At 36.8% G+C, this 15,395-nt stretch overlaps 1 protein-coding gene and 1 pseudogene across 1 annotated transcript in view; both read left to right on the forward strand.

The window, feature by feature from the left end:
- HS2ST1 (heparan sulfate 2-O-sulfotransferase 1) overlaps window positions 1-15,141 on the forward strand; it is a 100,588-nt gene extending 85,447 nt beyond the window's left edge. The window contains exons 4-7 of the mRNA XM_026674140.2: window positions 5,884-6,022; window positions 8,118-8,215; window positions 9,419-9,576; window positions 12,335-15,141. Of these exons, the coding sequence (XP_026529925.1) occupies window positions 5,884-6,022; window positions 8,118-8,215; window positions 9,419-9,576; window positions 12,335-12,561 (622 nt within the window). The 3' untranslated portion in view covers window positions 12,562-15,141. The remainder of the gene's footprint in view (window positions 1-5,883; window positions 6,023-8,117; window positions 8,216-9,418; window positions 9,577-12,334) is intronic.
- On the forward strand, window positions 6,703-6,760 carry LOC113416350 (U6 spliceosomal RNA; annotated as a pseudogene).
- Window positions 15,142-15,395: the final 254 nt, after the last annotated feature.

The following is a 15,395-nucleotide window of genomic DNA, read 5'->3' on the forward strand; positions in this document are numbered from 1 at the left end:
TTCATGCAGATGTTTCTCTTATCTCTGTTTGGTGAAAACAGGAATTGAATGAGGAGCATTTAGTCAGTGTGTTTTCCCTAGGAAGCTCCTGTAGTCCTTGTTTAGGGATCATTCAGAGCTACGATGGACCTCTAACATCCAGCCCAGGAAGAAACTGCTTCAAAGAAGCCGGGGGGGGTGGCTTTTCCTGTCGCTGCACCTCCTCCAAAGCGCCCGTTCACCCCCGCCCGCCCGCCCGCGGTTCAATCCAGTGCTCCGTTCTGCCTGCCTGCCTGCCTTCGTTTCTGGTTGATTCGGAGAAGCTTCGGCTGATAAAAAGAGGCGAATAGTTATTATTCTCAGCCGAAGCTGCTCCGAATCAACCAGAAACGAAGGCAGGCAGGCAGGCAGAACGGAGCACTGGATTGAACCGCACGTGGGCGGGCGGGGTGGGGGTGAACGGGCGCTTCGGAGGAGCTGTGGCGACAGGAAACCCCCCCCCGGCTTCTTTGAAGCAGTTTCTTCCTGGGCTGGTGGAGGAGCAAGAGAGCGACTGAGAGAGGAACGAGGCGGGAGGAAACCGAAGCCACTGAGCTGGAGAGCAGGACAGGCTTTGGTTGCTTCCTCCCTCCCCTTCTTTCATTTGTGTCCTTGATCCCTGATCCCCAGCAGCATTCACCGAAGGCGAAGAAAGCCGCCATTTTTTTAAAAAAAAAATTCTTTGCGGCCCGGTACAGAGTGCTCCACGGACCGGTACCGGTCCGCGGCCCGGTGGTTGGGGACCCCTGGTATACAGCACTTAAGGGCGATCTCAGGTCCTCCCCTTTATCTGGAGAGGAATTTCGAAGCACTAATTTGTTTGCAAATTCTTTGTTCCGTTGCAATCATTGGAGCTTCTCCAGAAGTCTGAATTTTGTTTACTTTACAGGTGGTATTAAACTGTCAGCCCATCCTCAAATTTTGGGACTGACTGCCTATTCCCTCTCAAAGGATTTCTGATGTTGCAAAATATTTTAGATGCTCCAGACTTGTGGCTATTTTCTTTTTATAGAAATGAACTTGTTAGTTTTAACATTAAATGTTTTCCACCATGATTATATAATTGCTGAGTTGCCTTCTATTCAGTGTAGCATTATCTGTGCTATTATTTGAGCTAGTTAAATGGTACATTTAATGTACATTGTAACATTCCAACTATGGGAAGAGAACCTCTCTTTAAAAGTCAATGGTCAGCTGTTTAAGCCTATAGGATAGACAGTAATAGTATTGGTTCAGTGACATCAGATTCTCTTTCTTTTGACAAATATTACTTCTTTATAATGTCTTGACACTACAATGCTTAATTTTCCATTTAGCGTAATTTACAGTCTTGCTGACTCAAAGTTTGGCAGTTGCACTCCAAATACATTTGGATAGCACAAGGTGGAATACATGTGCAGTCCACTCTCTGAGTCAAAACAATAAATGTCTACTTATATGCTAGTTAACCTCTTGCTATATCTTGTATAAAGCAGTTTCCTCTGAAACTTGTGTATTGAGCAGTTGAAATAGATTACAAGCACTGTTGCTGTTCCTTTGTACCCCATAGGTTTTTGCTGCTTTTATCAGAATGATTAAGGCAGCATAGCATTGGGCCAGAAACTCCACACCTTAGAGTGAGTGCCCGGTATGCAACACATATAGAAAAGAGGGCAGGGCTTGCATTGCAGTGCTACAACACAACTTACATCATTTTAGGACACACATACCCCCAGTCCCTCCACAGATGCTTGTCTGTACTCTGATAATGTCTGAGACAGAGAGCAAGAGGACTGGCATATAATATCTTGAGTATGATCTATTTTTGAGTGCATGAAATTTCTGTTTGAACATTTGTTTTAAGAATACTAGGCATATATGTTGAATATGATAGTTTTTCATATTTTCTTCAGCTCCTTCTGCTTATAACAATAGCAATAGCACTTAGTCTTACAGCACTTACATATTGCTCCATAGTGCTTTACAGCACTCTCTGAGTTGTTTACAAATGTCAGCATGTTGACCCTAACAATCTGGGTCCTCATTTTACCAACGTCAGAAGGATGGACATCTGAGTCAACCCTGAGCTGATCAGGATCGAGCTGCAGACAGTCGGCAGAATTAGCCTGCAATATTGCATTGTAAGCACCATGTCATCACGGCTCTTATATGTTGTAGTCTTTGTTTGATTCTCAATTTTGCTTAACCTTGAAAGCATGGTAGCTTTTAAAGCAAGTTAAGAAAAAGTGTCCATGTGTGTGTGTGTTCCCTGCCCTATGTTTTCTCTGTTTTATTTTGGTAATTGTGTAAAAAATGGCAACCTCCAAAAAGTTGATATTATTTTCTAATACTTGCAATAATCCTAATATATTGTTTTTAAAACACCATTTTCAAATACTTGCAATAATCCTAATTTATTGTAATTTCCAACTCAGAACTCCAGGTCTGTTGACTAGAATGAGACCTTGAAGAACATTTCTGTGATATTGCTAAGAAAATTAATTGAAGTATTGCTGAAGTTGCCAGGACTTGAGCCTGACTTGGAGATTTTACTCTTATCTCTACTTACCAGTGTCTCATAGTATCAGTGTAAAATTCGTACATTCTAATTATGAAAGATAGGACCTAAATATAACACATAAATATATACATTGACTAATAATTATAGCAAAGTCTGTTCAAAGTATTGTTATAGAATATAAAATATAAGATATTCCTAGTTAAAAACTTAGCCACGTTTAGCTTATCTCAATGTTTTCAGCTATCTGTCCATAATAAATACTGATGATGTTGCCTCATCCTCCTGTAATTACTGGATTAATTACTGTAATTACTAATGAAACATAGTATCACATAATAGTGCAGTCAACAATGGCAAAAAAAGGTTGAAATATTATATACCAAGAAAGAGCTCCCTACTCTCAATCTCCAAGAAGAAACCTGAGTATAAAATTGTCTTGTTTTTCCAAATTCAGAAGTGTAACATACAGTATTAATGCATCTCTTGTGTTGAATATGTAATGAAATAATAACATTTTGAACATCTATATAAGTATTTCTTTATTCAATAAGTTATTTATAGTTTGAAACTTAAGACCTCTTATTCAAGAAAGAAACAAAACAATATCGCAATTTACATTTGTAGGCATATTTTCCCCAGGACTGTCCTATACTTTAGTTTTTTCGTTTGAATGACTGTGCTTGCCCTCTAAATAGTGTCAAGGTTCCAACTAACAATCCCAGGCAAGTAGAACTCCGAGACCACTTGTTTCCTCAAAGGACTTCTTTATTGGGTACATCATATCGGCGCACTTAGTGGAAAACCAACTCGGAATCTTTCCAGCAGTTTTAGCATAATTAAAGCCAGCAATAACCCCTTCCCCAAGTGTCACTGGTCATGTTGGCCAATTAGGTTAATTGGCAGGCTCCTCAGGCACTCTCCTCTTCCCATCACCTGGGAGATGACCTTGGTTCCCACAAAAAACATATATGTTCTGTCTAGCAAGGCATTTCAACCTTCTCCCTCTCCCATAATGCATAGCAATGATGAACTAGGGAAATGGCTCCTGTCAGGTTTAGTTCAGCATTGACAACCAGGTTTAGTTCAGCATTGACAAATAGCTTGTTTTCTTATATTTGTGATTTTGGTTTTTAAAATAATAGTGAAGTATTTTGATCTTTTTGAGTAACATGGTATGGTGTGATGTTCTTTGAGGGGAGAAATATACAGTCTCTGAATACTGTTTATTTATCCTCCTTAGCAAACTCTCCCCTAGTGCTTTGATTCAATATGCACTCATACAAAATTAAAATGAAGTTAAAAAGTTTTGCAACAGCTGTGGTAAATATATATTGTAGAAATTTTATCAAACAGGATAATGAGTTGATATGTACAAGAATTTTTTTTAATCAGTTTTGTTGCTTTCATGTTCTTTGAAATATAACTGTTCAGTACTAACTTACTGATAGGATTCTCTTCGTGTTTAAATTTTATCATGATTGAAATCTAAGAGATCTTGATATCTTCTGGGTCTCTTTCATAGAAGTGCTGATTCATCTCTCCCATCTACTGAAGAAAGCCAAACCTGTTCTTTTTTGTGTTGGCTATATACATTCATAGATAACATAAAAATAACATATGTTAGGCTGTTCCTCCCCTAAGAGGATATAAAGTATAGGAGGAATAATTTTTAGCAATTAGTTTCCCTTCTGCTCCTCTTTCCTGAGCATTGCCTTCCCACATGCAGAGCTGAGCTGGTACTTCCGCTTGAGTCAAGGAATGAGAAATATGAATTGAGAAACATGTTCAAGAGAGACCTTGATTCGTCTCTTTTTCCTTTGCTGCAAAAGAAGGTTTAGTCTTAGAATATGTTTGTTGCGTTTACACCCTGCGACAAGTTCTAGTATGAAGAAAATGATAAACATAGTAAAAGCACTTAATACATACAACAAAATCAAGAGTAGCAACAAAAGCATGACCGGATGGTCTGCTCTTGACACTTTTGGGCCTGCACAGTTTTGTGGCTGCTCTTACACTTACTGCAAAGCATTTAAAAATTTCCCCACCTCTTGTGGAGAATGGTGAACTCTATTAGAAATGTGCAATACAAAAGCTAGTTTTGAGCAATGTTTCACAGAACAGATTGCAAAGGGCCATTTAGGTTAAACAATAATCTCTAACTTGCTGCTTAGTATATCCCACTTTAGCACACACCTTTCCTATATTCTGGGGCAATGGAAGATAGGCCTTGGCCATTCTTGCAATCATTTTCCCTGGTGGGAAAATGGGGATAGGCCTTCTCTCAGCCTCACCACACCTGGGCTCTCTGTCCAGCACTCTGCATAATGACTGTACCGTGGCTTAACAACTGCAATTTGGAAGGGCCAGGATTATGGTAATTGAGTAAAATAGTCACACCTCTCATTTAACGACCACTTCATTCAACAACCAAGATTCTGGGTTCAACTGTGGCTGTAAGTAGAAGATTACCTGCATGCACAATATGATGAAAGCTTTATTTTGTACTAAATTCTGCCTTGGGCCACAAAAACAGTTGGGTGATCTTAGAGCAGACACTTACTGTCCCTGCCCTAGGAGGGAGGCAGTGGCAAACTACTTCCTCAATCTTGCCAAGAAATTGCAGGGCCTTATCCAGGCAGTCTATAGGAGTCAAAGGCTTGCACACACAGAAACACAGACATTTTCACAAGAACATTATATAGATTCCTTAAAAGAAGGTGCTAATGAAAGAACAAAACTATTGTGCTCAGTCCAATCCTATCTGGTTTTTTCCTCTGTTGAATATAGCTAATTATCATTTTTCCAGCTTCCAGTATTCATCAAGCTTAATTATCATTTCTGCCACAATCTTTTAAAAGGCAGGATTTTATCAAATTTATTTAATATTTATTTAAAAGGGCGGCTTTATCAAACCACAAACTATTTCTGAACACCTCCCTCACCCTCATACCTTTCCTCCATTTGGTCATTATAGTAATCCCAGCTGCATTATCTTCTTTGTTGCAAAGTATAGTTTTAAAAGGTTGCATCTGTTGGAAGCAGACAAGGCTTCTGCTGATAATTCTTGTTAGACAAAATAAAGTGAGTATCTATATGTAAATATCAAATATACATGTTTAAAATCCAGTAAAATGGAATGTATTAAGATAAGGTCTGGTGACCTTCCTTTGAAAACTATCTCGACTGTGAACCTTCTTAAAAGACCCTTGAAATGGAAAACATATTGTCTGCTTATTGTTTTTTCCTAAATACATTAATATGGGGGGAGAGGAACACTCTTTTGAAATAAACTTGATACCGGATCCACTTTTACATCATGCAGGAAACGTTTTGATTTGTCAATTGGATTATCTTTCCTGTTTCAGATTTGGTGTTAAGAAGAAACCAATATACATCAATGTCATAAGAGATCCTATAGAACGGCTGGTTTCTTATTATTACTTCCTGCGCTTTGGTGATGATTACAGGCCTGGACTCCGAAGGCGAAAGCAAGGGGATAAAAAAGTAAAAGTATATCTTATTCACTTTCTTTGTGGCTTAGTTTTAACTATGTAATTTATGAACTAAATGAAAAACATAAGACGATAATGTTCCAAACCAAAATTGGAGCAAAAGTTCTCATTCCATTCACAAATGTTTTCTGTGAAAATTTTTGATCTTTTAAAAACATCTGTTCATGAGAGCAGGATGAGCTTTTTTTTAAAAAAAGTACTCCTCCATATATTTCTTTTTTTTATTTCCCCATAATCCTTTATTGAAGATCTTAGGTTGGCTATCTCATGTTAGAGGTTTCTGCTATAAATTGTTAACATGCTTGCTTGTCCAGCTCTTTCCTGGATTTCTTAGCTTTACCTTTTCACCTGCTGACAATTAAATAAAGTAATATGTGTAGACTAACTGAAGATGTCTGTCACAAGCATCCTGTAGCGTAAGAGGTTTTATCAAAATGATGGAAGTAATGTCATGGTGGCACAATACAATCCTTGTGCCTTTTATATGTGTGGGCACTGTAATGAAACGTGCACAAAAGAGATGGCGCTTACCCAGTGCAACACTACTTTTGTTATTGACCCTCCCCCAAGGACACTTCTGATACCTTCTCCTCTCTGAGTAAATATCTGGATGCTTCATACCATGAGCAGAGTGCAGTCTGTTAAGAATTGTGTGAAGATCCTTAATTGTTCGTGCTCGCTTCGGCAGCACATATACTAAAATTGGAACGATACAGAGAAGGTTAGCATGAAGATCCTTAATTGTTCAGCATTAACCTGAGTCTGGTGGGATAATATTAAAATCAGTTAATGCTGAATCATAAAACCTTTGTCATGTATTGCAGAGAGCCATGGACTGGAATTCTTCAAACTGCAAGTAATATAGTCATCACTTCCCAGGATAATATTTCATACATTGGGGTTGAATATTATGAGACATTATCACTATCATCTCAGAACGAAATTAGGTTAAACTGTTGGACGCACAAGTATAGGTAGTTCAGCCAAGAAATATGAAATGAAGTCCGAAGTCCTGTCCCACTTTTGTGAAGTCCCAATGAGTTGAGCCTTCTTTGTCTATTTTTCGTAACTACTGCATGTGAAGCAATGTACATAGAGCATGTATATACTGATAATACTCCTCCTATTTAGGTATACAAAACATGGATCGTGTAAATCCTTAGGCACCCTCAGCTGGGTCTTCATTTTATGTTACAGGAACACTACAACAATCCATGGATCCATTTCAGCCAGACTGTTTGCATCTTCCTTTTGCTTTGGTGCCATGTTAACCGTATTCAGGAAATGCCTTTCCCTTTAAGCCAGATGCAGTCTACTTATGAGATTCTTTATTATAGCATTACTTGGAGAATTCAGTCCAGAGGCCCTACTCTTGCTATAATGCCTAAGGAGTTTCTTAGGCAAGAAGGAAGTTGGTTGTGATCCAGTTGATCAGTCAGCTATAACTAATGCTGCCTTAAAATCTCTTCCTGATCACACATTTCTTGCTGATGTACACTTGTACTTGCTTGGTGGTAATCATATCACACCCTCTGTGCTACTTGGATTTTGCATTGGTTACGGATGGTTCTGCAACATTTGTTTGGATTCTGCTCCGGTAGTGTTAGAAAGTACTAAGTAGTTAACTTTTGTATAGGAGGATTCAGAACTTTCAAAATTAGCCCCATCTACTGCAGTAGCAATATTATAACTTGATTACCAACAGGCCATCTTTTTAATCAACAAATATAGTACATTCAGATTGGTTCCTGCTAATATAAAATAATCCACTTTTTAAAATTAACATGTTTTGTCCATATTCCCATGAGCCATTTTAACTTTCATTTCTAGTTATTTCTGTTGTTATCCCTGCAGATAACATTTGCTTCTCAAGTGTCTGTATCATTGAAATAGTATCTACAGTTGGAACCCAATAGAGATTGACTTGCAAACATAGTTGTTATACGCAGACACAGTTGTAGAAATGGGACCTTTTGCTATTGTTCTGATATCCCTTATTTAACAATTTGATCATATTGAAAAGTTTCATCTGCAAGAAAGAAGTTTATAGCTTACTTTTGAGTTTCTTTGGGTTTTTTTCCCTCTAGACCTTTGACGAATGTGTAGCAGCTGGAGGCTCAGATTGTGCTCCGGAGAAACTCTGGCTTCAAATACCATTTTTCTGTGGGCATAGCTCTGAATGCTGGTAAGAATATGACACTACATAAGATATTTATCCTTAATTATATATAATTAATGTATATAATTATATATAACGGGTACCAGAAATTTAAATTCAGGCTGCTGCTGGTGGTGATGATGGTGAGCCTTAATTAATAAAAGTAGCTCATCTTCCAAGGAGTAAAGCTTTAGAGAATTATATGCCATTTTCAAACTAAACTGCCCTTTCTAAACTGGCATGTCAGTGATTGAATATCCCGATTAAAAACTGTTTAAGAGAAGATGGAGGTTTTGGTATTAGACAAACAAGTATTTGACCAAGGAGCTAAGCTTATTTTTCATTTTCACTGATAGAAATAGGCACAATTGAATTGCATTTTTAAAAACTTGCTGCACTGTGAATTTATCAGTAAAGGAAAAAAGGAGTAAACAAGAGGGTTTGTCATGATAATGCTCCAAACATGTAGTGTCTGGAGGTCACTTCAAGTATAACCAATTTCCAACAATGTTTTAGTATATAAAGTGTTGATGATCATTTCTTCAGACAATTTATTCAGTGCAAGGCATGAGCAACTACTTTCTGAGTATTAAATGTCAGCAGAATGTTTAATTTTTTTAAAAAAAGAGAATAGAATATAGAAATATTCTTTAATGGCCAAGTGTAGGCACACAAGGAATTTGTCTTCGGTGCATAAACTCTCAGTGTACATACAAACAATGAAATAATATAATCATTAAAAAAACCAACAGTAGAAGATAATAGGAAAGATGAGAAGGATAATAGGAAATATCTTTGTTTTTGCTTATAATGTAGACTTACTAAAATGCTATGGTTGTTGTGGGAAACTGTTGAACAACTCAAATGTTCTCTGAATCTTTTTTCCATCTGATTCAAAACTATACTCTTGGCTGTTTTAGTATAACAGCAAAACTTTCCCCATTCTATAGCACATTTTAAAAAGGCATTTGCGCCATTAAGAAGTTAGAAATCAGAGCTGTAAATCTTTTGACATCTAACCTAGGCAATGAAGAGAGCAAAAACTGGGGAGCAGGGGGAAAAAAGCAAAGGAAATTAAAAATGTGTGTGGCTGAAACTTTGTTTTCTTGCCTGAGCAAAAATAACAGCTTAAGCCATTATTTTAGCCTGGTGTGAGAATATCTAAATGAAGGGAACCAAAATTCTTGGCAGACATCAAAACCATCCTGTAATTACTTTTTATCATTTTAGGAATGTGGGAAGCAGATGGGCTTTGGAACAAGCCAAATACAACTTGATTAATGAATATTTCCTAGTGGGAGTTACTGAAGAGCTTGAAGACTTCGTTATGTTGCTGGAGGCAGCTTTGCCTCGCTTCTTCAGGGGTGCTACAGAATTATATCGAACAGGTATTTCATCGCCCCTCAACTACATCATGTCTCTTCTGTGTGTATGCATTTCTTTTTAGGAGAAAGCACGGCATCTTTTCTGAGATTTTCATTATTCCATTCCTGAAAGAATTACAAGCTGTGTATTATGGCTGTGTATAAAACTGAAAATGTGTTTTATATACAGAATACATACATAGCACTTCGCAAAGTCTGCTGAATTGATTGGCTGGGGTGTGATTCAAAGCAAAATGAAAGATCACAGCATTTTGATCTGTTGTAGGCTGAGTAGGGCAAAGTTTATGTTCCTCTCTGCTCTTCCACTACATACTTAAGCCAGACAACTTGACCAGCAACCGAGGCTTAAGGGGCTGGACCTAGCCTGCTACCCCTAATCATCCAGCCAGTAGTCTCCAAAAGAAATATCATGTCTTCCTGGCTGTTACCAAAAAATTCTAGTTAGCAATTTTATCTTAGACTGGTGTAGACCCAGACTATTTTAATGAATTCTAACAATTTGAATGGGTTATAAATCTGTATACAAATATACATATGTGTTTATTGCATACCTGCAGAGATCTCTTCCTCCTCCCTCCATAAGCATTACTTTCTCCAACTACCAGAAGCATACTGAGACTCTGCAGAACACACTCTTATTTTTGACCACTCCTCCCTTCCTTTTTCCCACAAAGCAATGTATGATTTTCCCCCAAAGAGTCCTCCCAAGTGCCAAGAGGAGCGGGCAAGGTGGGGGGCACATGGCTTCTGGCTCTTTTGCAGAAGAAGGCTTCCAGTGCTTGGTCTAAGCACTAGCTCCCTTGCCAGTCTCTCAGTGCTTTTCTGTCCATACTCCTTTAGATCTTGCCTATCTTTTTGGCTTCAAGTGCGGCATGTTTCACTGCTCCCCCCCCCCCCCTTCCTTCTGAATCTTCCCCTAATTCTTTTTTTAGTTACCTTTAGCTGCTTGGCCATGATGCATATAGCTGGCCTGATTGCCTCTCCAATCTCTGCATCTTCTTTTCCCTTCGCATCATCTCTTAGCCTGCACTACTTTCATTTCACCCATAAACAGCCCATCCACTTTTCTAATCTTCTGAGCACTATTTTCCCCTGTCACTGCTATATGCTACCCAAATGTTGTTTGGTTTACTGCTCCTCCTCTCTCTCCCCCCGCCACTCCAATTCTCCAAAAGCATTTCTGCTGAAGATATATATATTTTGGTCTGGGCACAGTTGTGTGCACAGAAAGTTTTGCAGTTATTAGTGAGATTATAATAATACCAGTGTCTTTTTCCAATTCTTCCTTTTGCATCTACATACATATCTATCTTTTATTTTACTTTGCTGAAAACAAAATAAAACATAAATGGCTTTGCCATAGCCTTTCAGGCTCTGTAAATAAACGTAAAGGTAAAGTTTCCCCTTGTATATACGTGCTAGTCGTTTCTGGCTCTACGGGGTGGTGCTACAAAGCCGAAGACCCAGCACTGTCTGAAGATGTCTCCGCGGTCATGTGGCTGGCATGACTAAACGCTGAAGGCGCACAGAATGCTGTTACCTTCCCTTATTTTTCTACTTGCATTTTTACATGCTTTCAAACTGCTAGGTTGGCAGAAGCTGGGACCACCGAACTGCTGATCTTTCTGAATGACAAGCTCAGCGTCTTAGCCACTGAGCCACCACATCCCACCACAGGCTCTGTAGACCTAACCTTTTCATCATAATTTAAAGAGGTCTACAAGTTTTCAGGGATTTACCAGTATATTACTGGAAAAAAGAAAGTAAAACTTCGTACCTGGTAATAGTAAATAGGAAATAGACCAGATCACCTTTAGGATTAGACTGCATTTCTAGATGGCAAATATAATGTTAAGTTACCAGCTATATGTAACAGGGCTGTGCAGTGCTTGGGAGTGAAAGGGGAAAAGGTGCTTCAAAGCATGCATGTATGTCAAATTTGGAATTTGAAACACCACATGTCAAGCTGAAAACAGTTATTTTCTATTGGAAATGAACTGTTTTAATCTTGTTGGAAGTGTCTCAAGTTTAAAACACTCCACAAATGATTGAAATGGCCTGTTCCCAGTTCCCTACTTTGAATTTAAACATTTTTCACACCATTTGATAGGAGTCACATTTACTATTTGCTTTAAGTTCATTGTAGTTTGTAGTCTGACTTTGATTATTATTTCATAATTATGGCTAGAGAGTAGAACATAAGGAGTTAGTTTTGATAGTGAGAATATAGTATAATATACTATATGGTATAGCTTATATGTTAAGTGCATATAAGTTTTGTGATATATTCCTATAATAAATGACTTTGTCCTTTTGTCTTAAAAGATACTTTAAGACAAAATATTTATATTATGACAAGTCACCCAAACACAAATTGCTTTGTGTTTTTATTAGTTTTGTTATCAGTACTGCTGAATTTCTAATTAAGTATTAATCATGATTGAAATAGAAAAATGAATGTGATAAGAAGAAATCCAGTTTTCTGCAATCACCCCTCCCTCTTTATGGTTTCAATAATTAAGCCCTTTAGCAGTGACAAGAATACAACTTCTTTTTTGTTTTTTCCCCTTAAAGTTGGTACTCACTTCCCAAAACTTAATAAATCTTGGTCAAAATTTTGTCACTTTTCATATCCATTTAGAAACCTACAGACTAAAACAATCACGTTGTGCATCCTTCCATAAATTTATGGTCCATGCTGAACAGTCATGAGAATATTTACACGATGACCCAATGAAATTGTGATTTATTTATTTTTTAGGTAAAAAGTCTCACCTTAGGAAAACGACAGAGAAGAAGCTCCCCACAAAAGAAACCATTGCAAAGCTCCAGCAGTCTGAAATCTGGAAAATGGAGAATGAGTTCTATGAATTTGCTCTTGAGCAATTTCAATTTGTCAGAGCCCATGCAGTTCGAGAAAAAGATGGAGAGCTATATATTCTGGCACAAAACTTTTTTTATGAAAAGATCTACCCCAAATCAAACTAAAGACGATGGATATTTTTAGGTTAAGAAAACAAACCTTGTGGTCACATCCTTGTTCTCAGCACCAATTTGTAGATGATCGATAAATCCACTGAAGTGCTTTGATCTTGAGCTCGGTAGAGTGCACTGTGTGTCGCTGGAAGAAGATAGCTGAAGAGTAGACCTTGATCACCTCTGAGTTTAAACTTCAGTTTCTTTAATATTCTGAAAGAAGGTTATTACCTAGACCTTGCACAAAGATTTACAGAAATTAAGCACATACCAGTTGTAGCTGAAGCTTAGGTGAAAAACTTCCTTTTATTGTCTTCTTGATTCATAGGACAGCTTCTTTTACTTAACGCAGTGCAGAGAGGAGTTGGTTCAAGATGGAAATTTGGGTTGTATACACTTATGAATAATATAAATAACTGGTGGACATTTGTGCTTTGTTCTTGTGAATTCATATCACCTGACATTCCTTGGAATGTTCACCTTCTAAGAAATGATGCAGCTGGACGTACCTGAATTTATAAATAATGGATTTTCATTTTAAGAAATTAGAACTGGTCATCAGTGTTTTGTTTTGTTTTTAAATCAAATCCTATAGTAATATTGTAAAAAAGGATGAAAATCACTCAGTGTTTCTTTAATATCTTTTGAACCTCCGTCTTACATTGGAAAAATTCTTAAGAAGTGAGGTTTTGCCTACACTTCAGTGTAAAACAGATAATGGATTCTGTATCAATGTTCCATGAATTCTTTGTATTTTTAACAACTACTGGCAAATCCATATTCTGACTCAACCAGTGAGCCTGTGGTATGGTTAGGGTTTTCCTATTTAGATACTTTTACCAGTAGAATATTTTTACTAAGATGCTTTACAATGTGTTTTAAAGCATTGCATTTGCAAAAGGAGAAAGCAGCTGTAAATAATGCATATTTTATGTATTTGGACCAAAAGGTTAGAAGTAAATTGTTTAAAGTGTCTTTGCACCAATTTTGTTGGATGAAAAGTAAAAAACAATCTGATTTGCTGTTTCAAACCCCACTTTGAATTAACACTTGGACATCACTGAAACATGCTTCGGTGATCTCAACAAATTTAAATATACAGTGTTTCTGCCCTGAATCTCTTATTTTTTCAGAAAACAACTTAATCTTCATCTTTTTTATCATGATTGAAAGGAAAAAGGAAAATTGATGCATGTGGCCTGGCGAAAAGAGATATAACAGAAATTGATATCAGTGTATATCCATTGAACTGCCTTATGTTACTTAGTAAAATTGCATTTGCCACAGTTAGCACCTTACAACATAAATGAAATTGTTTAGCAATTAACATTCTGAAATGCTAGATTTTAAACAACAATCATGAACATTTGCCATTCTTAAAATTCTCTGTTGGTGCACAGTTCTACTTGAATTTTTTTAAAAAATAGCATTAAGGTTTGAAGAGTTTTAAAACAATCAGTTAAAAAACAGACTTTGAATTTCACATTCAGTAGAGTGCTATATATTGAGATGAAAACGTTATCAAAAGCGTGTATCTATTATACAGACAAAACAGGTTCTATCTATAATTGAATGTTTTAATGCCAAAAACACGATAACTGTTATAATAAGGTAATGAGACTGTTAAGTAAAGCTTTTACCTTTATGTATATTTTACTTTGACTAGTTCTTAAGAGAGATTTTAAAATGGCACTGCTTTCCTACGCAGTGTGCTTTTGTTTAGTTGACAAGTGCTGATTATGTTACTTCTCTATATTACCATAAGTCTGACTGTTTTATGGCCATTTAAGTCCAGCTGAATGAGTTATGGGGAAATGCAGTAATTCTTACTAGACTATTTATAATATATTAAAACTTAGGAACCTTAAGTATGGATGTTGACAGCCCAACAAAAATGTTGATTGTGCAGGCTAATTGGTTATATAGTTTGCCTGTTTTCCATTCTTGTATGCTGGGAAGAGAATTTAAGGTTCTGCTTCAAAACAAGAGGTTGTGCAACATAATCTGAGCTAGCGTCACTGTGAAGATATAAATGTGACTGCAAATTATTTCCAAAACCCAGTATGGATCCTTCTCCTTAACATGGCATAGATTATATGGGATATCCATCCTTGCAGATTCTCCACTATGTGGATGTGTTTTAAAGGAAAGAGTATATGTCTACTAATTAGACATGAGCTGCTTTGCCTTTAGGTGTATCTTTATTACTTCAGGTGCATTTTAGATACTCAGGCAATGATATCTACAGTTACCTGAGATTAAGTCCTAATTGAACACATTGGGATTCATTTGTGAATGAATGCATATGATTATGCTGGCAATATTGTAAAATATACAGCAAGTGGGTAAAAAGGCCCTTTTTAATTTCCTAAATGCTCATTTTGAAAGCAAGCTGTAGCAGCTGTGTATCTTTTAGTTTAGTTAACTTAAATCATAAATGAATTATATTTGGATTCATGAGATATCATTGGATACCATAGTACTCCATTTAGGGAAAATAATGTTCCTCATGACTATTCAATGCTAGAAAGTGTATGAGAAGTTGCTGTGATATTAAGATATTGGCAGAAAAAATTAAAATGTATGATTGCATTTAAAATGAAACACAGTATTTTGAGACCCACAACACTGCTATTGCATCTTACACTTCAAAGCATCTGTCTTTTATTCCCTTTTAAATAACTGAATAAAGCTCTTAATGTTTACAAAGTAAAATATGGGCTTCTAAACATTTGACACAAACTTACAAATTATAAAAATTAATTAAAGCAGGACATAGTTTGCACATTTCAACAGTATTGAAAGTTCTATTAATGAATTATCTTCCTAGAGGAGGCTGACTATGA

This window comes from Notechis scutatus, chromosome 3 (genome assembly GCF_049901735.1).
Source record: "Notechis scutatus isolate UNSWTSFEM ecotype Mainland chromosome 3, rNotScu1.2, whole genome shotgun sequence".
Classification (NCBI taxonomy): domain Eukaryota; kingdom Metazoa; phylum Chordata; class Lepidosauria; order Squamata; family Elapidae; genus Notechis; species Notechis scutatus.